General features: G+C 41.2%; 1 protein-coding gene across 3 annotated transcripts in view; it reads right to left on the minus strand.

The window, feature by feature from the left end:
• The window catches only part of kremen1 (kringle containing transmembrane protein 1), a 53,157-nt gene that overhangs the window by 3,799 nt on the left and 21,547 nt on the right, over window positions 1–27,811 (minus strand). For 2 of the 3 annotated variants that reach the window (XM_046385568.1, XM_046385570.1), the window contains exons 3-7: window positions 22,345–22,436; window positions 6,664–6,788; window positions 4,914–5,067; window positions 3,738–4,070; window positions 260–499 (exon numbers count right to left, since the gene is read on the minus strand). In XM_046385568.1, the coding sequence (XP_046241524.1) occupies window positions 260–499; window positions 3,738–4,070; window positions 4,914–5,067; window positions 6,664–6,788; window positions 22,345–22,436 (944 nt within the window). The remainder of the gene's footprint in view (window positions 1–259; window positions 500–3,737; window positions 4,071–4,913; window positions 5,068–6,663; window positions 6,789–22,344; window positions 22,437–27,811) is intronic. The other variant, XM_046385569.1, reaches the window with a different exon arrangement.

The following is a 27,811-nucleotide window of genomic DNA, read 5'->3' on the forward strand; positions in this document are numbered from 1 at the left end:
CCCAAAGTAACTTCAGTTATGAGTCACCGACGGGAAAAAAAAAAACAAGCGTCACGCAGCATCACTTCGATGTATGATCATAAGAAGTCACTCTGGGCCGAAGCTTCCAGAAGCCTCTCATCAAACAGACATGATTTTAATACTTTCAGAGAAACCAGGCCATGCTAAATAGAAGCTCTCGCCAAGAAATCTCCCCCAACATCCCTGCAGAGGTAGAAAGAGGTGCAGTGGTTGCAGTGTATCATGGGTGTTAACATACTAGCGCTGTGGCCGGTGGTCTCGCCGCGTCCAGCCCACTGACCTGGCATGTTGTGCTCCGGTTTACCGGGGCTGGACGTGATCACATAGAGGATCTGGGAGGAACGTCCATTAGAGGTGCTGTTGGACCTCTCGGTGACGCCCCCAGCTAGCTGGGGTCCTGCCGTGCTGGAGACGTCCTCTCCTTCATCCTCATCATCTCCTTTGGCCCCCATTGTTCTAGTGTCTTGGCTTCTCAGTGCTGGGGAAACAAGAATATAGTTTAAGTACAATATCCACTCTCTTTCATCTCTGTTTTTCGTCTCCTGGGGTAAGAAACTGGCTCTTTAGCAGCTAAATGCTGCACTATGTTCACCAGCTAACTTTGTATGTGTGGTGTTAGGCAGGTAGAGTACATTTGCATGTAATTAACCATGAATACTAAAGAAGACAACAAAAGGAAAAAGATGGAAATGAGTTTAGTGAAGATGGAAGAGACCATCCAACAGCTATTTTCATTATTAAACAAAATATTGGTCGTAAAGGTAGTCTACCATCTTTATCTTCTCAAGAATAATCTAAGCCATATTGCTCAGCCCTAAATGGAATATTGTTCTAGTACTATGTGCTGTGACATATTGCCTCTTGAAAATGTGACTGTGTTTTTTTTGTCTTATAGGCTTTCATAAGGGAGAGGAGTATTGTGTCCTGCTGCGGAGACACAGAAGAGGAAAAGATCTGCCATGTTGACAAGTAGAGCTACAAGCTGACCATACATATCACTTAACGCTCCTCTAATTATTCCTGTGGGTAAACTGGGCTGTGGCAGCAAGCACGCAGTAATAGGATACATCATGTTGATCGTGTTGTTGAAAGTATATACAGCACAGTCAAGGGTGAATATTTAATACCAGCAGCATTTGTTAAGAAACAGATTGACTTTGCAAAAACACTCTAGCGTGCTGTAAACATGTGGTGCTGAGAGCTTTTCTGTGCACCCAAGACATGATTCAAAAAGTGTTTGCAATAAATTCTGTTTGTTTTAACCTGCCTACAGCACCAGATGGGCAGAGTTTGCTTCGTAAAACAACACTGCCAGAGAGCATGGACTATTTCAACTCATTTATGTTTTCCCAGAGGAAAGCAATATCCTCAATCTGCTCTCCTCTGCCTTTCATTTACTCGCTCCTAAACATAGATGTGATTTATTTAAAATCGCTCTGTGATTTCAAGAATTTTCGTCTCCTACTTCCGAAACACGGAAGTAGGAGTTTGAGAAAACAAACTGTGAAATGTGTCATGCTGATATTTATGTGTCTCGCTTGACTCTTTCATTATTTTTCTTACATCTTAATTTGATGTTTGGCCTGGTGAAGAGAACCTAAGAGCAATGTGTTTGTAGACACCTATAAATAAGATGTACAGCTGGAAACTGCTTCTAAATGGGTAGGAAGCAGAGATAAATAAAATAAACATATTGGTAGTCCCATATTAATAGAATTATGAGCTTGGGGACCACATTCACAAAACATCCTATGCCTAAAAATATCTCCTAATTAAGTGACTGCTAAGACTAAGGTACACGTCAGCACTAACTACAGGATGTCTATGTTTGTTGCCCAAGAGGCAGTCCTGTGTTTTGAGAAGATACAAGAATAACAAAAAGCATATTGTTGGGTGAGTTAATAAAGATTACCAGTGTGGTCTCCAATCAGTCAAACGTCAAATAACTCTCTGCTACTAGGACAATGAAAAAAATGCAGTTTGAACTATTGATCAAATTATGTAACTAATTCTAGCTAGTAACTAGTGCTTTTGAGACCCGAACTTGTTCAACAGTTCACCAACTGTACATTAAATTAATACATAAATAAAGGTGATTTCATGGCAATTAATTATCCAATAAAATACTAAGATCTATCTGTCTGTCTGTCTGTCTGTCTGTCTGTCTATGTGGTCTGCACACTCCTGCATTGTGTATTAATTAACATTTTTAAAAACTTCTCAGTGTCCCTCAAGAGGACCCCTGCCGTTGAGATTCTTAGTGACTGACAAGCTACACTCCAAAATAAACCCCACCCAACTTTTGCTCCACGTAGGTTAAAACAAACACCCAGAACTTCTTCTAAATGCTATTTGATCCAGGCCTGTTCCACTTTTCCATGAATGGTGGTTGGATGTTAAAGCAGCGTGTGATTTTTTTCTTCTTTCTTCAACTTCACTGTGATGTTCCCAGAACTTCCCACATGTTCCCGATTTGCAAACAAAATACTATGCTTCAAACCCGGGCTCATCTGAAACAATCTGCCACCATCATCTGAGAGCATTTATCCTTAAATTATTGTTTAGACCACTAAGTGTGCCACAGAATATCTAGTGCAGATTTGAACTGTTTTGTCTTTTTCTCTCAGTTTTTTTCTCGGCACCTGAGTTAGCAAGGTATTTTCTATCCATCATTCTGTAAAAAAACACTATTACTTCAGGATGTGACCTTTTCTCATATCATGTCTGAGACCCCATTTCTTGGCTACATGATGCCTCACAAAAAACAAGAACCAAGATGTGAGCAGAAAGGATTGTGCCTGTCAGAGGTCAGAGGATTCTGACCTCCAAATATTGTTTTTACTGCACCAGCCGCTAGGCAAGAAAAATGACAAAGGATTACAAATGGAGGCAGAAAGGGAGGAGTGCAGACAGATTGCCTCTCAGTGTAGCAAGCTGCAAGCCTGAATGTCACCTACACTGAAGTATATGAGGGTGTGCTTCTCTCATGCCTCCAGAAATTAATCTATTAAATCATTTCTGGTGCATTCAGACCATTCAAGCAAAGACACATTCTCGCAGAACATAATATGAAAACAACAGAGGACAGCTTTTCTTTTTCCACCTTAGACCTTTCTACATTTTCCACATTAGTTTAGAGACACAAAAAGAATTTGCTGTGAGGTCTGTGAGGACATACTGTGAGCTATAGTTCCCTAGCCCCTTATGTTTGGTCTGCAGCGAAATCCTATCAGAAGTCGCAACGCACAGTATCGTAGTATTTTGTATGTAGGTGGCATAAAAACTGTGCAATTCACCAAGAACACACTCTGGAGAGGCAAAGCAGCCTGCTGCAGCTTGATAAGAGAGCGAGTTCCTAGAAAAACAAAACATTATTTAAATATGCAGCATCACCCGGGGCTGTGAGACATTGACTAGCAAATGAAAAGAGAAAAGGGCCTGCCAGTGGTGTGACAACTGCCGCACCAGAGCTAACAGGCGCTTTATGCAAAACTCCATCACGGAGCTAGCAAGTCAGAACGCACCTGATCATGCAAATGCGGCTCTTGGTCGGGTTGTTTGAAGGGGTACTGTGGCTCAGAAAGTTTGCTAGAACTCAAACCAAACATCTGAAGTGACTGTCACGGGCTTTGAAACATTTTACAAAACCATTCTTCTTTCGACACACTGGTAGAACTTTCCTCAGCAGAAATATCAAGATGCAAGTGAAACCTTACCTTGGTAAAGCAAAGCAAATCCCTGGGCTTGGTTGGTGCGGTCTGAGTAGAAGTACAGAATGACAAAGTCGCCTGTGATGTTCACCAGCTCCCGTGGTGGGCTCCGCCAATCGAAGCGTGCCACCACCTGGTTGGTGTAGCCATCCAGCAGCTCTACCATGTCTGTCTGGTCAGAGATGTCAAAGAAGGTGAAATTGAAGAGGATGGCGGAGGATCCAGGGACCTGGATGGTCCAGTAACAAACACGGCCAGCTCCATACTTGTCAGGAAAGTCAGGGGAGTAGATCACGCCTGATGGGGAGGAATAGTTTCCACCACAGGCCCCCACTCGGGCTGGAAGGAAGAGCACGAAAAGAGGAGAAAATGGTCAGTGATATTTCCTATCAGAGCATAGAGGCTGTTGAGACTGATAAGACTGTTCAGTTTATGAACCGATTACTAGGTTATTTGGTCTCTCGTGCACCTTGGTAACAAACATCATAGCGTTGAATGGAGATGCATCGGTCTAATGTCTTGGAACAGCTCCAATACTGACTTTGTTAAGTGGATGGGGTACGAGCCATGACGTGACTGATCCACATTTCGACCATAAAAATTCAGTGATCCATAAAATTCTGGGTTTCCGCTATCAGTTACATTCCTTTGGGCACAGCTGGCCAAAGGCTCGGGTTTTAGTGCTACAGCAATGGCTGACCTGACGCTAACGTGGGTAAAAATTATTGCAAGGAGTTGCAGTGAGGTAAACAGATTTTACATTTGGGGAAAAGAGAGACATTGTATTGTACTAGTTGATTTAAGATATCGGAACTGGATACTGGGAGAGAAGAAGTTGGATTAGTTCATGGAAATGAAGTGTATGTTATAAATTATGTAAATTATTATTTTAAGTACAGTGATGTGGAAGGTAGTAGGTCTGGTCACAGTTGTGGACGAGGAAAGGAGGACTTTTGGTAACAAATAAATTTATTATTGTGCCTGCTGGAGGTGAATAGGAGCTTAATACAACTAAACATATCTGACGGGAGGTGTTAACATGACAATACCAGTGACAGACACGTTCCCACCTTAGGTTTATACAAACTGCAGGCACTAAGACTTACATGACTGGGAATCTTAAAATGTTTGTTGTCTTGTTTTTTCAAAGTCAGACGCAGAACAACACCAGCTAACACTCACTGTCAAAGATGATGACCCAGCCGTCTCCGCCGCAGGGCTGGGTGTGGTCGCCGAAGCAAACATGGTTACACTCCATACTAGGCGACTCGCCGCGGTCACGCTGGTCCACTTCATTGCCACAGAAACAGGCATATCCTGACTCCATTCCGGCAAGCTAGAAAACACAATGGGAGACATGCAAATCATTGCATCAGCAATTCAAAACAAACTTTGGGCAACACTTTCATAATACTATGCATTAGCATGGGCCATATGGCCATGGTCGACAGGAAACACACTGAAGGCTGAGACTTTGTGGAGCAAAGATTTTGTCCATTCCTTCTACTCTAAAAGTATCCAACGTGGCTTCTTTTTTCGTGAACTATACTCAATACATAACAACTTTGCACAGAAACAAAAAGATTGCAAATACACTACACATTCAAATAACATTTGTTTCAGATGTTGTGGTTACTGTCTTTGATTGAAGCAACTTGAGTCTTGAGTGCTGGAATTGCTCTTTCGCTCAGTATTACAAAATGCTGTAATCTGAGTCTGGACAACCACAACCTCTCAGCTGATTCGAAGCCTACTTTCAAAGACACAGCTGTACGCAGGCTGTGGGGAATAAACCTTACAGAAATAGCACCTATCTGTCTTTCACATTCAAACTGTTCCTGAAAGCACTGGAGCAGGAATGCGAAACGTCAAAAACCTTCACACATCGTGACCTTGTCACCAGTGACTACTTGTTCTCAAAAGAGCTATTGTCCATCATTCAAAAGGACACCATTGTCCAATTTTCAAGCCCTAAATGAACTCACACAAATGAAGGTACTGCATCACTTCCCACTCTGCGTCTTTTCTCATGTATTAGGAATTTATCAAGCCTCTGCTCTTGCAAAGACGTATCAAGCCACGTCCTTGTTGTATTATTCTATCTGATGAAGTAACACCAACGTGAATACTTCTGGCGGAGCAAACAAGCAATGGATCGCTGTCTAATTCATCAGGCATGCTCTTTGTCAAACAGTCACACGGGAGCCGTACTTCCGAGCACTGACGTTTCACATGCGCATTAAGGACAGGGACGGTCCAAGGGTAGGCAGACGATGCCAATCTGCCACCACATCCTGTAACATCTGCTGAATTGAGAGGGAGGGGAGGGGGTAGCTGTCAGTATCTGTCAGTGCAGACAGAGCTGAACTGGATCTGCTGAGACAGAAAATGAACACCTGGCACTGTTTATAGCTGGGACAATGGCATGACAAACTCAGAGATGAGGAAACTGCATTGAAGAGGAGGTGCCCACTGGGCTAATAACCATTCATTTCCAGCTGTCAGCCTTGATTGCTGTGATGATTTGTCATCAAAAAGGAAGCTTGATGGCCGAAAAAAAGAGGATATAGTCTGCACTGGCGTCATGGTAATAACTGTGAGAAAACTGGCAAATAATACAGATGATGTCCCAAAAAGCATGACTATTGCAAGAGACAGCTTGTGTCCATTTTTGACATGACACGGGCAATTGGCTGGACACTTTTTCATCCAGTGAGTAAACACATCTTGAACTTTTCAGTACAGATGACAGCATAAAAGACACTCTATCTACATTTGAGTCATTTTTCTCCTTTAATTTTAAACATCTGCTCCTACTGAAGCTGGCAGCTTTAATTGGAGTTAAAATACAATGCAGATAATCTCTTGGTGTTACAAGCAGTTTTAATTTTAGATCTTTCTACTTTAGGTTCTTTAGGTTCTACATTCTCACCTTGTATCTCTGCTTCCGACAGAAGCTAATGCAGTTCTGGATGGTGAGTTTGTTGGAAGTCTCGCTGGTGCCAGAGAGAGTGGGCGGGTCACCGCTGTCTTTGAAGCAGCCCAAGTTTCCAGGCACTGTGCAGAGACAAGAAAAGAGACAAAAAAACAGTTACATACAAATCAGTCACACGCAACAACTTAAATGCAATCTGTGTCACGCGCTGACATTTCCCGTTCAAATATTATTATGGTGATTTATGTCACTTAGATTTCTTTTTTATTCACATTTCCTTTAGATCTACTGCGGGGTGGATATGCTGCAAGGCTTGGACCATTATGTGTTTCATGCTCAAGTTTTATAATCATGTTTGTGATTAACACTTTGCCTCATAGACCCACCCCCCAAAGAACAATCTATGGTGACGCACTCAAGAAGTATTCAGGCCTCTGTTTGAATGTTTTTGTGTGAATTAGAAAGCAGGAGGTGCAGGGAGGGAAAAAGGGTGAAGGGGACAGGAATGTTTGAGTCATAGCAAGACGGAGCTGGAATCTAGAAAATGTGCACTGTTAGATGTGAGAGCAGGTTGCATCAGATCAGTGATATAACGTTTTCTACACATGTAATTGTGTGTGTGCGTGTGTGTGTGTGTGTTTGATGTGCCATAAAATGGAACAAACTGTTATATAGTAGATAATAATAATAATATTCCAGATAATATCCGACATATGACATCATCTGGAAGGAGGCCAAGTCAGACACCTTAGATCTACATTAAAAACAGATTTAAGTTTATCCCATAAGAGCACAAAAGTTTTATCAGTGCATGAGCAAAAAGTCACGCAACAAACTTTTCAGTTTCAGACTGCTACCTGCTAAACTTAGCTCAATCTTTCATAAAACAAGCAGCCACTACATACAAGTTCTGCATCTCAATTTCCCTTTACTTTTTTTTATACCCTCTTGGTTTTGACCCTTGATGCAGCCCATCATAATGAATGACTATTGAACATCAAAATGTTTGTTTGTTAGGTGAGACCTGGGAATGCATGACACAAATAGGCCAACAAGCACAGATGGCTCACAGACCAGACAGACAGATAGAAGATGGATGTTGACATCTTCCCAGATCACATTCAAGTCAAATGGATCAGCCTGCCTCCTTTAATCCACAGTGTGCTCATCAAATACTGTGCAATTGTTCAAAAACTTGCGCTATTAAACACCATTAAACACTCCAAAGCCTTTAAATTTGACTTACTAGTTATGGAAATGCCCGTAATGCCTCCAGCAGTCTATATCCCACTTGTGATTTATTTTTCATTGCAATTCAAAACGGCTCACTCTTGTTTCATTTTCATGTTCTCAGGTGAGACAAATTCAACAAACAGAGGTAAACGCACAATCTGAAAGTAATTTCCACTGCAAGTACAAAAAATCCCCACAAAGCTCTTCAGTTTAACTGGTGTCGTCCGACTGCAGGGTACAAATGAACAGATCAGGAGTAGACAGAAAAGACAAGAGCAGAGGCTGTGTCCAAAATGCTGCGCCGAGACACAATGGGAATGTAAAAATTAAAAGCATGTGACACTACAACGTTTTCTTGTTCTTTATCACAACATCTGTGATTTCCAAACGCATTTCAATCTCCAAGTGCAAGTTAACTGAGGTACAAACCATCTTTCATACAGGGCTCCAAGTTTGACAGATGCTTCCTGTTTTAAAATCTAATTTCTTGCGGTCTTGTAAACTCAAAGTGACTGATTTTTTGGAACTGGAAATCAAATCACTAGAGAGTTTTGTGGGCTGCTACTACTGACTCTACAATATTGGAATAATGGGGTTGAACCTGCTGAGTGTAGAGATTTCATTTTATTTGTGTTATTTTGCTAAGTACAAATATGGATGTAAATTGAAAAATACTGAAAAGAGAACAGTGCATTTATGTGATCCATATCCTGTCTATTTGTGCACAACAGCTTGTGCTATACTTTGTGGTTGCTGTGAAGTCTGACAACAGACTCAGAGACTGTGGAGCAGTTTGTCCCCTGATTCTGTATTCCAATGCTGCCCTAGAACTGAAAACCTCTGGAGCTTTTTGGTTGTTGTGTGTCTTCTCCTCTCAGACATTTTGCACATTGAAAGCTCGTCTGATGATAGCAAGTGCCATCAGTGAACAACTGGCATCCAGTTGTAGGCAGTAAGGGACAGAAAAACACATGATCCATTTTAACAAGCCTGTCATGATATGATTTTAGAATACCCATGCAACTCAGTATTTATAGAAGGACATCACTCAAAACTGCCTACATGAACTGAAGTAACCTTGATAAAGACCACTGATGCCAGTTGTTATCAATGTTAACTTACTAGCTGGAACAAAAGCTTCTCTACATGCACAGCAGATGCTACAGACTCTTTCTGTTTATGTAAGAATGAGGCACAAAGGATTTTTGGGGAAAAAGTGTGACATGTTTCAGATTCCACACAAATTATTGTCCACATGAATGTCGGCCACAGCCTGGAAAAGAGCAGGAGGGGAGAGGGGAAAATGAAATGAAACAAGCTGGCAGAGAGCGAGCCGCTCCCAGAGTTTCACCCACGTTTGCTGACCGTAAAGTGACCAGCTAGATTTTGGCTACAGCCTTCGCTGTGGTGAGGAACTGTGTTTGACAGATGACTCAACACTTCAAGACAAAGTCCTAAGACTCCCTCAGACCAGCAATAAATCTTGTGTAATATTCGTTTTTTCAGCCACAACCACACCAAAGCTTCTAAATGGATTAATATGGTTGTTGGAATCATTTAGCAAGACTCCGTGATGCACATTTGCAGGATCAAGGGCTGGATTATATGACAGGTTAGAGGCAAACATGACAGTAATACGTATCTTCAAGGTACTTCATAGTTTCAGGATGAGACAGGACTGCGCTGAAGGAGGAGTTTCTTTTTTTTTGGTCATTAGTGACTTAAGTATATGTTGGATTATCCCCAGTGAGGTCTACAGGAGGGGAGATGAGAACAGAGGAGAGATAAACACCTGGTTGGGAACCAGCAACCTCCCTCCGAGCAAGGCAGGCAGGCGAGTACCACTTCAGTGGCACTTTTGAAAAGCGTAGGAGAAAATGCCACTGCAGGGCTCAACAGTCAGATTAAAGGCAGCAGTGCTCCTTTTTCATTTTGCTTTGACAAGAAGATTGCAGACTACAGTCAGTTTATCTGTCTTTGTCCTCTTCTTGTCCCACGGGCTGTGAAGTGCAGCCTAAAGAGCAGCAGGTGGTGGGATTGTATCACACCAGAGCTTTGTATGAAACGACTGATGATGGAGTCAGGGGCCACTGCACTGTGCCTTCCCTGCATGCACAGCATTTTCAAAAAAAAAGTGTAAAATCATGTTGCATGGAAACCCTTGAGCAAAGTATTGTTCCTTCCAAAAACATCTGCTTCGCAGGCTCAACAAGTGCAAATATCTCCACGTATAATAAAAGAAAAAACACACAAACACATTCAACACACTTCAAAGCTGTCGGTGGAATTTAGACTTTAACGAGCCAGAGGGGAGAAATGGAGGAAACACAAGGTGCATAAATGCTGCAGTCAGCCCAGCCCAGACCTCTGAAAACCTCAGGAGATCACAGCGGGAAGGGAGACTCCCACAACGTTTAAAAAAAAAAAAGAAAAAAAAATGGACATGGAGAGCTAAACAAGGCTGCAGCCAGACTCATGTCAACCTGGTAGCCTGCTGCCTTAGCCTGGAAAGGAGCAGCTAGTTAGCCTTCCCACAATGCATCAGAGTGTAAATCCAGACAAGAGGCAGCAGGCAAAACAACAAAGTTCATGAGTGTCTGTCTAGCAGGAAAAAGGAGACACCTCTGTTGACGCAGCAGACACAACAACAGCGCCGACCCAAAACACATCAGAGAGAGAGAGAGAAAAGAACAACACACAGGGGTATAACAACATCAAACATGTGCAGCAGGCTTTGGCAAGTGCACTTGGCAGGGAGCATGCAAGCAGGTTGATGAGCTGGGGGGGTCAAACATGTTATTAAGGAGGCATAATTACAGTTATAAAGTTCTATGCCATCTGGAGGGTAAAGAGCAAAAAGAAATCTAAGAAAAAAACAGGGAAGACAGAGAGAGTCAGAAAGTGTGTTCTGAGTTAGTGTTTTCTCTTTAATGGGCCTCGGTGTGTCTCTCTCTTCAATATAGATTTACCCTGAGACTCTGCTTCCTTGCTTTCACTCGGCACAGCATGTCAGATATTTCAAATGTGAGGTACTGCAGAGGCAGAGAGATATGAGGCTGTAACAGTGAACCTTTAAGGTCTCTGCTTTATAATCACTGTTGGAGGATTTCAGAAGAAAGGATATTCTCACATTCTGTCCTAATCCTGTAATCCACACGAGTTGTAATGATTACACTGTAATAATGTAAATACAAGAGAGTGCAATACAATCAAAAATACAACAATAAAGCAGCAAACATAGGGCTGGGTTTCAAACCTCAATACTGTTCTGTGTTGACTCTTATTGCTTCTGTTGGTTCCTATCAAAATAAAAGCTGAAATAACATTTATAGTTGTGATCAGCTTCTGCTTTTATTGTTTTGCATAAACTGGACCAATGTTTCTGTACACTGAGCTAATCCAACAGAAAAATCAAAACAGTGTGAGCTGCCTGCAAAGGGTGAACTCCGAACAAAGTCTCTAAACAGCCCTCCTTCCCCCTCCTTTTGTCCCTCCAGCTACATACATCTAAATGAATTTACATTCATTATTGGGGCTGGTACAAATTATTCCTGTCAGGTGATTTTGTATCGTTTAGCTGTTTGTTTGTCCTCTCAATGAGAAAACAGTGAATAGGCTGTCAGTTACCAACAGATGAATTCTGAATGTTTCAGTTTAAAGGCGCCGACTGACAGCACACACACAGATCATTAACAACGTTGCTGCTGTGATTCACTGTGTGGGTGTCAGTGTGGGGTTTCTATAATGAATACCTACAGTCATGGTGAAATTTATGCCCGTTTTTGACAGAGTATTTGGACGTCAGGTACTTTTGCACCAACAGGCACCTTAATGACATTACCATCTAAGTACATGAACATTAATATGGAGCTACCCCCCCCCCCCCTTTGTAGCTATAACAGTTTCTACTCTTCTGTGAAGGCTTTCCACAAGATTTCAAGAAGTGTTTCTGAGGGAATTTTTGCCCATTCATGCAGTAGAGCATTTGTGAGGTCAGGCACTGATGTTGGACGAAAAGGCCTGGCTCATAATCTCTGTTCCAGTTCATCCCAAAGGTGTCCAATGGGGTTGAGCTCAGAGCTCTGTGTGGGCCAGTCAGGCCCTTCCACACCAAACTCATCCAATCATGTCTTTATGGACCTTGCTTTGTTTTGTGCACTGGAGCGCAGTCTTGCTGGAATAGGAAAGGGCCTTTCCCAAACTGTTTGTTTGCACTGAATTCAATAATAAATAGGCTTGTGCCAATACTTTTGTCCATGTAGTGTAGATCAACCCTGAATTTTACGATGCATTTTTAAGAATTTTCTCACATCTTATAGACAAAGTCAATCAAGAATACAATGAGCAGATTAACATATAATGAAAGCAAGTTACAGCCAGTATTTCAGGCAGCTGCCTCAATGTGACGCCTGAAGATATTTGCAATGTGTGAGATGTTCTGTTGAAACTCCAGCAATGAAAAACTTTAAAGACGTAGCACACGAGTTACATGCATACCATGTCTCAAACTGACAAGGAAAAACAGCTTCACAGAGGCAAACACATCCTCATATAATATCACAAGCTTTTGTCTTCAGAGGCCCTTGTGAAAGTATAAACATTTCATTGTTTTTCTTTTTATGCCTCATTAGCCTTGAAACATTTTAGTAGACACAGATGTCTTTGATGGATTATTTTCTTACATTGGGTTTGACATCTCAGAGATTCAGCTCTGATATTGAGTAAAAGAAAAGCAAATTAAGTATCTCTGGTAGAGGCATGAAAGAAACTGAACTGGATTTTCCGAGGAAAAAAAGCAAACTTTAAATTCATTGTGGACAGAACCATCCTTTGAGCAGCACCACTGCTTCATTATCATCCAATTACACTGTAACCAGACTCAAAAAGTCATTAGTGCTTCCACAGAGAAGAGATGTTAAAAAAGCTGTGAGGTCAAAAGAGGAGAGGCAGGATTTTAAAGCACATTCCTCAAGAGCTAAAAGGCTTGATGCGAGTAATTTAACACAGGTATGGCGAGGTCTTAGAAACACTGCACCAACCATTTAATGCACCCCCAGCAGGTTAACAATTCCAATCTGATGCACACACACCTCTCTGAATATAAACTGGCTTCCTAGGAATGCTAAATGCAACAAAGCGAGGAAACAACACTTATCACAGTTGGTGTTTATGTGATGTTTTTGTTTTTAATTTTTTTTTTTTTTTTTTTTACCCCGCCATCTCGTTTTCTCTCTGCCTTTATTCCTCACTCTGTTTCCCTTTCATTGTGTCTCGGTCCCCATTTATTACCCCTTTTGTAGTACAGTATATTCAATACATAAACAAATACAGCTGCTGCATTTCATCTAGCCTGTAATTAGTCTTGTCGACTGCACCACAGCTTGCAAGAACACAAGAGAAACAGAGAAATATGGCACAATCTCCCCCAGGATGACCATATCTGGAAACTCTATTGTTTGTCAGGAGGTGGGAGTTGCTATTATGTGTTTCTGTTGAGTTTATGATTTGCTTTTCTATGGAGATCATAAATTCTCCAGCCTGTAAGTGGGAACAAATCTACAGTCAGAAAACAAGGGACTTATTATTGGACAGAATGAGAGAAGTATTTGTATCTAACAAAACTGACTTGGCTAGTGGGATGCAGCAAAAACACTGCTTCTCTCTGTGTATGTGTGTGTGTGTGTGTGTGTGTGTGTGTGTGTGTGTGTGAGACAGAGAGAGAGAGAGAGAGAGAGAGAGAGAGAGAGAGAGAGAGAGGGATATTGTATCAGTATACCATGTGCATGTTGCATGATATAGGTATCTGTATGTCCTCTTTTATCCAATTAAAACATTTCTGTGTGTGTGTCTTGGAGGCTGTGTTACAACAAGATTGAGATGGAGGAGATCAATGCACCCAGCCCGGGGCCCTGGGAGAGTGACTAACCATCTAATTAGAGGGAAGAGGGAAGAGCTCAAGCTTTAAATGAATAATTAGTGCCTTCTCAGAGACCGGGCCGAACAATGTGGGGAAGAGATGAAAAATGGCCGCCACGCTGCATCACTGTGCCTGTCCTGACAAACTAAATAGCCTATGTCACGAGGAATCTCTGGGGACTTGATACCAGACTGGGAGATGGAAAGATGAGCACTTTGTGGCCACCTCAGGCGTAGATAAGCACAGTGGTGAACTGCCATTTATCATCATTCGCTTTGAAAGAGATCAACGTGTCGTTTTTCTGTGCCAGGTTGTCTTGGGTGGGGTGGCAGTAACTGTGGTGAAGTCTTCAAGAATGTGCCTTAACTGTTTGCCAGATATTGGGTGTTAAGTGTTCCAATCAACAATCAAGCTTAAAAAGTCAAAATTACGTCTTTCTTACTTTCTTTTTTTCAAATTCCAATTAGGACATGTTGTGTATAATTAATCAGCGGGCATGGTGGGTCACCAAAATCAAAGAACCTCTGATGATCATAAATGAATAGTAAATTTACTTGCAATTTTGACAAGCCTGTTTGACAAGCATTATCAAGATATCTGAGTCTGCATCACGCTGTAGGACAGACCAACATCATCATTATTCACGATTCTTTGTGGCCCTACAGAGATGACAATGTCTGACGTCAGTCAGCGGTTCCAAAACTTTTGCCTCGACAGTAGTATCTAAATGTTGAATACCAGTATTAAAATTGGTATAGATATTTTGAGAGCACTAGAGGATGGAGCCTAATGACTTTGGCTGACATTTTTGAGTGCAGTGTGCTCAGCAGCTAATGGATAGGATAATCATGACATATGGTACACACATTCAGGACTGCCTCAGGATGAATTGCAAAAAAATATTTATGTCCTGACTTTACATTAAACTCAGCCACACCTTGTGTTCAGTCCTAATTAAGTCCTAAGACATGTCACAGCTAAACATCACCATGTCAGCATGTTGACATTAGTGTTTAGTTCAAAGCTGTGCAGCTGCACAGAGGTGTTTGTAAGGCTGTATACTCTGTGGAGCTGTTTTATCACCATCTTATCTTCCTCAAATTACACTAGCATAGCCAACAATAACATTTTATTGCACCTGTGCAGACCCATGTAGATCTACTTTTGGAATCTCATCCTCTTTCCCAAGACAAGCACTAAACAATGTCGATCTACTTGTTCTCATTAGCAAACATTCTACACAACCAGCTTGCCTCGTAATCAATACCTTTAATTCCCTAATGGACCTTGCTGATTTAACCCCGGCCATGTTGAGAGAGGGAAGGAGCCAAAGAGAGAGGGAGATTAAATCTACCTAACGTAGTCTGGCTTGTTTTTTGTTGGAGTCTCGTCTTGGCTCTCTAGTTTCTGTCTGAGAGTTTCTTCACAGCAATGCAGGCAGGTATTTCCCCTGAGGGCAGGTGTGGGTGGAGCCATGAGCAGGTCAGAGGTCAGAATAAGATAACAATGAGCGAGTTCAAAGCTCCTCAGCCCTCTTAGCCAAATAAGCACAGGCCTAATGCAGGTGAAAGGACACATGTCGCAAATGCTTCACATTAGCTGTTGAATGCCAAATACCTGTTAAAAAAAATATATATAAATAAATATATACTTTTTTTTAAAAAGGGTCTTCACTCAGTCATGTATAGTCCTTTTTGAGGAACAAATTTGTGGGCCCCCGAAGGCCCACAAATTTGTTCCTCAAAAAGGACTTATTGATTTATTACTTTAGGACTTACTGATTTATTGTATTGGCCCTGCGATTGACTGGCGACTAGTCCAGGGTGTACCCCGCCTCTCGCCCGTAGTCAGCTGGGATAGGCTCCAGCCCCCCCGCGACCCTGACGGATAAGCGGTATAGAAAATGGATGGATGGATGATTTATTGTACTAAACGTGAACATTTGAGGATGGTCACAGAACTTAATGTTAGCATAAAGTGAACTTCATCCTGATAAGCAATAAAGAAGATAAAGACAAAATCTTCCCTTGAATGCTGGTTTTAAATTCAACCTCTAAACCTAAAAAAATAATCTTTACAGGTATTTTTGTTCATTTACAAGCCTGAAGCAGGGATGCCAAAAAGCCAAGTTTGCACATTGTGGCTACATTAGCTCTTTATTATGAATGTGGTTCTTTTATAATGAGTCACATACTAAGCTTTTCAGCTTTTTTTCTTGATCATCTGAACATTTCTTCATGTTTTAGCAACTCAGTAGCAAAGAGTCAAATCTCCCAGTTAAACCATAACTAGGAGCATAACCTGGCTAACCTTCCTACTGCATCGGCTCTTGTAATTTAACCTTCAGCAGTCTGTTTTTATAATATCATAATATTATAATATTTGCTAATTAGAATTAAACCCAAAGTACAGCTGAACTAAATGAAAAGTCAAGGGATACAAAGTTTTTGCAATTCATCCCGAGGGAGGCATGAAGGAATGGCCAAAATTAGCTCACTTCACAAAAATTTCTTCATTTTGAAGGTCTCTGGCTGTTTTTTATAGTATCACAAGAACAAACACACACAGTAACACAGAGACACACACAGTAATACACACGCACACACACACACACACACACACACACACACCCGCTTCTCTACTCTGTGATGCCTGAACCTGCCTCAGTATGCTGGTTGGGAGGGTTGGTTGTGGTGAAAGCTGGTACAAGACCACCTAGGGGAAATTCTGCCTCTGAAAACAATGACAGAGAGTGAGATGAATACTGCAAAAACAGAACCTGAAAACATCCCTGGTTCAAGCAACCACAACAGCCACGAGGCAGGGCTGTGGTGCTTCAGTCTGGGCTCGGTTTTCAGACCACATGTCCAACACTTTTGACTTGTCTCAGCCTCTTGCTTATTTTGACTTGCACTTGTTCTTGTCCCAGACATGCATTCAGCTTTTTGATTTTCCCTGCATATTAAAAAACCTTCAAAGATGCATTTTCTTCTCATCCTGATCCACAGTTTTTTTTAATTTTCTTCACAGAACTGCAATATAAGTAATAACACCTGTGTGGATTCTAGTATTGGTCAGTGTATTGATTGACTGGATGCACTTGGCTCATAAATCAGTGGTTTTACACAAACAGCATGCTTACAGCCCATTTCGGTCCTGAATATAGATAGATTTTGCTCTGGTTCTGTCTGATTTTGACTTGATACCTCTCAGGCCCGTACTCAATTCAACTATGGCCGTGAAACTCATTTGTGCTCATCAACACGGCCTTGACTTATCCCTTAGTTCACTGAAAGTAGATTAATCAACAACAATTTTGAGAATTGATCAGTAATTTATATGTTAATATTTCAAGAATAAGGAACAAGAATATTTTGGGGGGCATTTTGTAGATTAAACTGCAAAACACAAACTAAACAAAGTATAGCTGAGGCTGATGAGAATTTGCGAGGATTGGGTAGTTGGACAATTTCCAATATTTAGATAAATTCAAATATTGAAATGATATTGACATAAAGAATCAGGACACACCAAACACCAAAGTTATAAAAGTCAGCTTGAGGAGAACATGCCAAATAGTTGTCAGGACAACTCACTTAACTACAAATGTCAGCCTGCTGGTGGCGCTAAAGAAAAATTCAGGGGATTACCAGTGTCATAAAGATGAATCCTGTGGGCACTATGCATGCCTGCACAAAATGCTCTGCCAAACCCTCCAATCAGTGTTGAGATATCCTAGCGGACCTGCCACTTTGAGCTAGAGAAAAGGTCAGGAGATTCCGGAGAAATCACTAGAATTCATCCTCTGGGACCATGAATGTTTGCACTGTGTTAAAAAAGTGTTAGAAAAGACCAAATAAAAATTAATGTACAAGAATAAAAATTATGATGAAATCTACTGGCTTTGTCATCAAAACATAACATAAAAATGAAATGAGAACAACTGCCAGAGACAAAATTCAATTAGAATTTTGAAAATTATTGGGCAAGAAATTGACACTGCTGGAAGAAACATGGTAACACACCTGCTACTTGGTATTCATTCTTTCATCAAGCAGGAGTCCACATGCTGCAAAGAAGTGGTGGCATTTTTAAGATGTCATAAAACTTGAAATTTAACAGCCTGTATTTGAGCTGAGAAGATGAACACATTTACAGGACCAGGGGCAGAGGATGTTAAAAGATTACAAAATACATAATCTCTTGACCCATGGACAGCTCAGTTTCATCCCAAAAGGCTGAACAAGAACAACTTGTGCAACTTGTGGTTGAATTCAATCAAAACTAGCTGGCAGTTAACTCAGATGTCCCACAACTTCAAAGTGCCATTTAGCAGCTTCATAAATCACTCTTAATGAGGTCAGTATCTCATCACTGCATATTTTTGTCAACATTCAGTAATAAAACCTTGGGCCAAATACAGAACTACTTTGTTTTAATGTCTTCGAGGTGTGGCTAGTTAACCTGCCAGATGGATGTGGTGCCTCTGGTGCTGAGACTATTGTTCAGTGGTGACAGACAAGGTTAATCAGACATTCCCACAATTGTTCAAATAGATGAAAGTATAACCCACTGTCAATAAAATGAAAACACAAAGACAGCTCTATTAAGGAACACCTTAAAATATCACAAATTAGCGTCTCTATTAGAGTCTCAGTACACAACACAGCAGCTATTGTTAGCTGAAAATGTGTGAAATAAAAAAGCTATCGTAAACATACTTTATACAACTGTATTAATAAGAAAATATGAACTTAATGCAAATATTGAGTTTTTCCCATCCTGTTAAAAGGCTCTAACTTGTCAAAACTTGTTTGTTATCAGTTGTATTAGTTGCATTATTTATAGCGTGAATGAAATCTTAATAGCAAAAATACTAATGGCAATATCTAATGGCTTATCATCATCCTCCACATGCAATATTTTAGCATTTTTCTAAGAGGCATTGTCATGTTAGAGGAGCATATGCAGCAGGAAGACACCTGCTGCATGTCTCTTTAATGCAAGAAAGAACAGTGGCACAACAAGTTTTTCCTGGTTGTACTGTATGCCGTTGAGAGACGAGCTCCCAGCGCGCAGATCAAAGCATCTTTGTCCCGGCAAACACTTAAGGACTTCACCCTGACAGTTTCAGTCTGTGTCAATCAAATTTAGCCCGGGCATCCCATCAAGCAAATGCATATCAGCTTAAAGGAGTCTTACTAAAACAAAACATTCTTCCAGTATGAAACGCTCTGAATAAGGAAATGCTCAACAGGAACATCACGCTGCCAATGGTCAGGTAAACACAGTATGTACTGACATATGCAGATGTCCAAACAAAGACATGCAGAAAATCTATGGTTGAAATGAGTAACTAAAGGTTTTACTGACAGAGAACTAAATCATGTTTTAACTGCATTTAAACAACAACAAATCATTTGCCATCTTATTAATCAGTAATGTGAAGACAAGTGTGTATAATTTACCACAGAATTGATTTATGAGACCTCCCAGGAATCATGTGACTTCTGAACTTGTGTAAAACTTAAGCTGCTAAATAATGGACTGAGCTGTCAACTCTAGTTTTTATCTGGTGAACCTACTGCCAGAGGCTCCACTAGTAAATCTCTCACACTTTATTAGAATCAGCACCACTCAGTCAGTCATCATTAAGCCTGCTCTGCCCTATGCAGACTTGATGTAAATAAATCAGTATTGAAGTGACCTTCAGTATGGAGAAAACTGTCTAAAATAGTCTGTTTTTTCCTTAACCTTTACTTTCACTACAGCTCAAATTAATTAGCTGAATAAATGTAGTGAAACTGAGATTTTGTAAATGATAGTTTTCAGCAGAGCAGTGCTGGTCTGCTACACAGAAGCTGAGCTCCAATGAGTAACAGCACTCGTGACAAGGTTATGCTTAGTTGAGCATTTGGCAGCCTGGGAATGAGAAGAGCCTTTAAACCAGTGTCCACATTGAGACACCATGGAAATGTCAATTTGTACCGTTGTCAATGTGCTTTGACAGCGTGCCTTTTTAAAATGTTTAGATAATTCCACCACATGATAACTGCTGGCATGAGGGATTACTAGGATCAACAAATGTCATGACCTACACTATAATCCACCCTGTCAGACTATGTGTTTCTGGCCTCATGTGACCCGCCAGACAGCATGGACTCCAGCAGGGTGTGTCACCCTCACCAGGGTGGCATGACCCTAGATGACAGAGAACCCAGCTGGATAACAGACCGACTGTTGGCAGGCTCCAGGTACCTCAGCAAGTGGCCACCAACTACCAACCGCACGACATCAAACATAGACAAAGCAAAGGCACAGACAAAACAAAAAACAGACAAAATGAAAACAAAGACCACTATTGCCCTTTCTCTGGCACACGACGGTGTATTTCAGCCTTTCATTGCCAGGCGTGGACTGAGAACTCTGACGCTGAGAGAGAGCATCAGCATTCTCTCACTTGGCAGCTGAAGCTTTCAAACACAGCAGATTGAGAACAGTCACCGCCAGAAGGTGAGGCACCACGTGGCAATTGTGGTTTCACAATAGATGAGACAGAGCATTCATGTCTGAAAGCTCCCTGGTATCCCTGCAGGGAGAAACCGTCTCCACTGAACAGGCATGTTTTCGTGACACTGGATGCCTGGCTCACAGGCATAACAGGGTTCTGCATAACTTTAAATGCCCAAACAGAAAGGGGAATGTTCATGTACAACGGCATTTGATAAGGGCGAAGCTCTCAGCCATTAGAAATGGGCCACATGTCATAAGGATGGGTTACACCCTGCACAGCACTGGATACTTGACAAAAACAAGGCTGAACCAGCACATGGCAAACCCATCTGGAACAAAAGTTGGCCTAATTTCACCAAAGATAAGGGACAAATTTGGCTACGAACAGATACGGTGCAGGATGCTCTCCTTTCTCCTCTTTCTTCCCAGTTCACAAAGGTTTGGGATACTGGACTACAAATAATGTGCTAAATGGACAGTTGTCTGAAATAGGTCAGTCAAAAGTCTAATGGGATACACACAAGCTCCTGCACACATAAACATGTAAAAGCAACATGGACAAATACATGATACACATAAGCCATGCAGCCAACAGGCATTATTAGATGGGTTAATGGGTCCTGAGCCATTCAAACAGCAGGCTTTAGTCAAACATGCTACTCGGACAGGATAATACTGGGATAGCTAGAGGGACTGGGAGGTTCTTGGTACGTACTGCAGTGAGAAGTCACAATATCCTTTAGTCTCTGCTTTGCTCTTCCACTGTTGGATTAATCCTGTTCAAACACATGCTACATGTTGTCTTTTTGGCTTTTGGGCAAAGGCTTGTATCTGCTGTGGCAAGGATTTCAAAAGTAGAGAAACATGTCTAAATTCCCTGAAAATATTAAGGAATGCAAGCTTCACAGGAAGAGATAACAGAGGTAGAAAAGGTAGATTAAAAAAAGAAAATGAATGGAACATAGATAAATAAAAAAAAATGTAGAAGAATGCATAACCGCAGAGAACAATGGCAAATATGTAGCGGTTGATTACATAAGAAGGTGGAAAGTAATTCACAGGCAGAATATTTGAGTTCCGCTTGGCTGCATTTCAGCAACCAGTTTTATCTTTCACATTCACATATCTGTCACACAGTCACCAGATTCTTTTAGTTACTAAAGTATGCAACAACACTGCTGTGCATAGAAAATGAAAATGTTTAAATAACACTAAGCAAATATTAAGTAAATATTTAAAATATCTGATTGCCTTAGAAATAAAATCATGTGTGGCAGTCAGAAAAACCAAAACAAGCTTGCAGCAAATCACTATCTGTGAACCTCATCTGCATAAATTCATCATTGTTGGCACCAAAAAAACTGTAGGTTGATCCACCTAAGACTGTTTTCAACAGCAGTGATTAAAAAGGTGGAGGAAATGAAAGTAATGGGATTAAAGACAGGCAGGTCTTTGTACATGTGTGCCAAACTGGTAAAGAAGACACACACAGAAGCCCAAAATCTCCCAACACACACACACGACACAAGAGTCCATCAAACACATTCTCAATTACTGGACAGGGACTAACATCCACATGTGAACAAATCATTCAAATGCATTAGGTAACAGGTAGATGCACATATTTACTCGCATTAAAAACATGAAAAGCATGTCAAAACAAGCTACAAAGCCAAAGGGAAAACTGATGAACGCATACACACACACACACACAAACACACACACACGCACACACACGCAGTTGATTGACAGCTTGCATTAAAGTAAAAGCAGGCCCAGGCATGGCAGGAGGAGGGGTGACAGGAGGCAATTAGAGGCATTTTTAGATGATAATGGCTGTGTATAAACCATACAGCCAATAAAAGTTATTCATGATAGGTGATCGGATGAGCATATGTAAATGGCTGGGCCTTGTGCCCACGATATGGCCCAGAGGGCATGGAGGGGCAGAGTAAATAGAAAAAGAGCGAGAGAGAGGCAGAAAGAAAGATTAAGGAGTGGCAATAATCCCTTACTCTGGCACGTAGGAATCTCGCAGTATCTCCAGTAGATGCCGTCTTCATGATCTGCTATGTAGCACCACGGCTGAACATCCCCGTCAGGATTCCTGCAGACATACAGATGGTGAAAGTTAGACTAAGTTCATGCTACACTGCTGATAATGTTCTTTCTCTTGATTTTGGCTTCTTTCTCTAAAAACTAAGCCGACTGTTTTATGGACCCAGAAACAGGTTTTCAGAAATTTTCTCTGGAGTGAATGTCATCTTGGAATGAGAAATTATAACAGGCATTTCTACTATTGACATGTTATAATCAAAGCGAGTAACAGATTAGTAAAGAAAAGAAGCAAAGTTATCCACAGCCCTATTTATTTAACTAGTGATAACTAGTGAAAAACATGACCTGAAAAGAGTAACAGGAGCGCGCATCATGTTCCCAAATTAACCGAGACAAAAGCCGAGGTGTGGTGGGGAAAGTGAGAAGTAGAAAAAGCTTTAGAGAAGAAGAAAAAGGTGTGATGGTGGCATGGATATGAGGGCAAAACAAGACAAAGATCAAGTAAAAAATGCTGTTGCTCAGGGCTGAATACTCAATTATATTTCAAACACAGATTAACTTGGCTGTGTCAGTCATTTCCAGTAGTGATTTCTTGTTGGTTTGGCCTCTTCCTCTGCACTCTGAAGGCTTGACCATGCGTGTCAGTCAAGGGCCAGACCAATGGGTCTTTGATGGTTGGAGGGTGTTGGAGGTTGGGTGGAAGGCTCTTTGTTCAGAGCCAGACATAGACCTGAAAAAAGGCATGGGTGATGGGGCAAAGCTTTTGTCTGAGGCTGCAGCTTCCTTTGAACCTCATCAAGGCTCTTTCAACCCATCATAATATGGCTGACAGACCCTCTGTGCTTTTCAGTTTCACTTACAAAAGCGATGAGAAGTGGGATTGAATATGGAAATACCCAAAAGCTTTATGCAGGCTTCATATCTCCAGTATGATCGTGCAACTTTAACATGCAATGCAAATCATGACCCTTGTGGCAACCTCTAAATTGCTGATAAAAGAAAGCAAAGAAGCCAGTATGCAGCCAGGGCTCATCTTGGTGTTGTTTCAGCTCTTCAAGCTCTATTCCAGGATTACTGTTAACTGTAAAAATACACATCCCTTCAACTAAAAAAGCCCTCTAAGATGACTATTTTTTTCAGACCTAACTGTAACTGTTTGAGACCTTTTCTCCTCTCTTTTGACACACCTCATTGTAACATCTTGAAAAAAGCCTGAGGTGCTCTACTATCCCGTTTCGCCTTTTGTGAGCAGAGTTGTGAAGGGCGTTTTCATTTCTTTTCTTCTCCTATCAAAAACACTATCCTGAATTTCCTCCTCTCTTTTCACACTCAAAATGAGGCATTGACAAAGATGTCGTTGTTTTTTTGGGTTGAACTCAAGTTTAAGTGCCTTAAAGCTTTTTGCTTTCAATATATGGCAAACAGTCATCGCTCTCCTTGTAGCCTCTCAGCAATGGGATGATGTGAAGAAAGAGTTAATTTAGTCACATTTTAAATTACTCTTTTTTGTACCATTGTGGTATGAAAACAACCCAGAAGTTCTCTTGGCCTGAAATTTTCCCATGTTCACGGGAAATCAGCTTTGTTTTCCAGTAAATTTCAACACTGTATCATGAGCCCAGATCTGTTTGTTGCTCCACCCAGATTGGGGGCAGACACCTGTTTGTTTAGCCTCAGGCTACCACTGGAATGAAAAGAGCAAAAGCTGGGTCTAACCATCAAAACATTGGATAATATACCCTCTCTATTTCTGTCTCCTCTTCTCTTCTTCATACCTGTCAACGGGTAATGACCCTATTTGAAATAAGACTCCAAAGAGCTCATCTATAGCCACTTATGCAATTTACTGCACTTTCGTAATCACTCCCTAAGGAGGCAGACATAAATTACAAACATCGACATTAAAAAAATAAATAAATAAATAAAAACATCCCCAGTAGACCACCCATCCCCTCCTTGACCCACCAACATCTTTGATCAGTAAATGGACTGGTGTGCCCCTCCAAGCTCTCTCCCAAACTCCAGTTCATCAAATAGTGTCTCATCCCTCAGTTTCACACACGCATACCTGCACACACCCATTAAGGCAGAAACATGGGAACATCATCCACAGGGCTAAGGTGAACAGGCTAGCCCACATTACAGAGAAATATAATCAATCCTGCCCTGAGGTACACACATGTGTGTGTGTGTGCTATTGTACAGAAGCAGGAAAACAAGCAGTCTAAGATTACCTGAGGTGCCATCATGCTGATAAGGGCAGGCTTCAATGGACAGAAATCTATTTGTTTAACCCGGCAGCACAGAGAAAAACTTGTGGAGACACTGATAAAAGTTGCTGCCAGTGCGTGTATATAGAATGTGTGTATGTGTGTCTCTAAGTTTTCTTTTTTTTTTTTTTTTTTTTGCAGGGGGGTTGCATTCACGTCTATGTGCGTCACATTGGAAGAGCTTGTTGAAACACTCCCATACCCAGAGGTAGATCACAGAAGATGTTTGGACACTTAATTGGCACAATTATGCTGATTGACTCATTTTGCTCGGAGAGAGCCACACACTTTGGTGCAGAGCCAATTATAGCCACATTACATTTTGCCTCGCAGGCTCTCCAGTTCTGCATATGAAGGCAAGGGTGTCTTACATCTGAACATAGAGAAAAACAGCTGTTCTCTCCTGGCTGCTGTTCAAAAGGTTTCATTTAATAACCATTTTCCACGTACCTTAATCAGAAAATTTATGACTATCTTTAAAATGCCTGGCACTGTTAAAATATATATAAAAATTTTAAAATCATTTACATCAAACGATGTGTGCAAATTCTGGAAATAACATGGTTATGCGTACTTCATAAGTTAAGCTTTAAGTAAGATTTTGGGGGAACTTTTGTTTAGTTAAACTAGTAGATGTGCAAGAAAGATAAAAGCTACACTTCCCTCATTTTGTAAAATTGAAGAGAGAAGAAATGCTGATTGGAAAGTGGTGGTGAAAGGCTTGTCTGGATTGGGATTTGAGGTCAACAGCAGATCAGAGTCTGGCAATTTACTGCCTGAGAGAAGACTCTTTAATTGACTTGAATGATTTAGCATGCAAACTGCTGCCTGCTGCTGTGCTGGATGAATGCGTGTATTGAAGAAGAGGGGTTGTTGGTTGTGGTCCGATATGTATAGTCTACTGTCTATTCGTTCATGGTCCACTCACACTAAATATGATGTTGTGATGTTACTCTGTGGCTGGTAAACACACCACTATGTCCCTTGACTAATTTTGTTTTTAAAGGATGAGTTCGCCAAACTTACAAATGAACTTTTTTCATGTCTAGCCATGGAAATAGTGTTTGTTTTACTTCCTCAAGATGTAAGATGTTTCTGACAGTACAGTACAGTAAAAGTTTAAACCGAGGCAGAAATCTCACAAAGTGATACCTCACCTGGGCAAAAAAAAAACTTCTGGAGAAAACCTATATGCGTGACCAAAAACTAAGTTTGAAGACGTGTTTGTTTGTAATTTCAGTGAACTGACTCTTCAAAGACAAACATATACGGGGTATATTTTATTGCATGAATTTCATTCCCACACCAATTCTGAGATTACTATAATGCTGATGCTTCAGTGCCACACAGTACATTTTCCCGAGGGACACTTTTATTAACTTCTTCAATTTAGCAAAGCAGCGCACTGGGATTGTAATATAGTCATGCAAACGACGGGCCACTTGGCTGCAGTTTGCCTGACCTCAGATTTGCACCTGACATCATTGAGATTCAATTACAATCAACTTGGGGAACACTATTCACTCTGGCATTTCCATTATCCCATCTACATAAGGGAAAAGCATTAGACGCCATAGTGGACACTCATAAATTGTACAGTACACACACACACCTGCATATAAATAGCCAGGAAATGGCTGGTAAAGCTATTCAGCCACCCACTGAACCGTCATGCACTTCACACTCTCATACTAATGATGCACCAGAGGGAAAGGAACAGTAGATTGGGTTTGGAAGGTACAATAAATGAAATATAAATCAGGACTTCGATTTGTGTGATGGTCTAAATGAATGTCACAAAGTATTCCAAAGAGGTCAAAGAAGTGCTTAAGAAGTGAAAAAAGTGCCTAGTTTAAGTGTAAAATTGTGGAATGACTGCAAGGGAACATCTGAGCTCAATAACAGACATAAAAGTAGATCACTTACTTCTACTTTATGATAAGAAATTAATTCTGAATCGAACCGTGCCGATTAACAGTAATGCAATATTCACTGTGGAAATGAGTCTCAGCTTGGACACGAGAGCTGTTGTCCAGCTTTGCGCTCCTTTTTTTGCAGGCGAACAATGTGACATTTCCCCTCTGCCCGGTTTCTCCCTGTTTTCAGAGGGGTATTTTATAGCAGGCTATAAAGATGAAATGTGGGGGCTGTTAGGGCTCTTTCTTCAGCACCACTGTGGTGCCCTCTCGACTAAACCACCACCAGGAAAATGCCACTGATGGGACGACAAGTGAGTTTGTAATCCTCTAGTTCTCTGCTTCTCAACATCTGATACGTGCTTAGAGCCGTGTATTAAAGTTAAGACTTGCACTGATTCCCAGCTTTGCCTTATCCACCTGTGCCCTGGGCTCAGCTCTCATCTCATAAAACCACAATTTCCCTCAGGGTCAGACATGCCAAAACTGCCCTGGCTCTCTTTTCTACCCCCCTCCTTCTCACTTTCATTGTGCTACCTCCCCCTATTGTGGAATTCTAGCCAGAAACATTGGCAAAAATTTAAGGCTCTGATGAAAGACGAGCAGACTGAGGTCACGGAGAAGAGAAAGAGTTTGAAGGTTAGAGGGGGTAATAGAAGTATGAGAAACATGATTTGAATTGCAAGCTGCACTTCATGTAAATAAGGAGATTTGCAATCCAAATTGTGCAACGACATCTCTCAACAATTGTGCATCTCACAAGCAAGCTTTCTGTGATCAAACAAATCGAACATTGCACATCTTTCGTTGGGGTGGAATAGCCCACTCCTCTGCAGCCATGTACATGTTAACGACATGTGCACACATCAGTGCGCACATGGCTGGACACACGCACAAATATTTGACCCTGTGCAGACATGCCATAAATACCATCCGTCATCTTTTCACAATGAAGTGGCCACTTCAGCCCTGCTGAGTGGTCACTCTTTACGAGAAGACTTCAAGTAATTGTATCTACAGCTCTGAGTGAAAGAAATCCCTCTGTCAGGACAAGACAAAGCTGTGAGCTGTCAGTGAGTTGGAAGAGCTACTAACTGCATCTGTGGCCAAAAAAACAGCTAAAACCAAACAATGAAGATGTCTAGTTTGAATCTCTTGTTGGACATATTTCACTGCTAATGCACAGGGAAAGCCTTCCTCCATCCTCTGGATGTAGTCTACCCGTAAATCTTCTGCAT

The sequence above is a fragment of the Scatophagus argus genome, chromosome 4 (genome assembly GCF_020382885.2).
Source record: "Scatophagus argus isolate fScaArg1 chromosome 4, fScaArg1.pri, whole genome shotgun sequence".
Lineage (NCBI taxonomy): Eukaryota > Metazoa > Chordata > Actinopteri > Scatophagidae > Scatophagus > Scatophagus argus.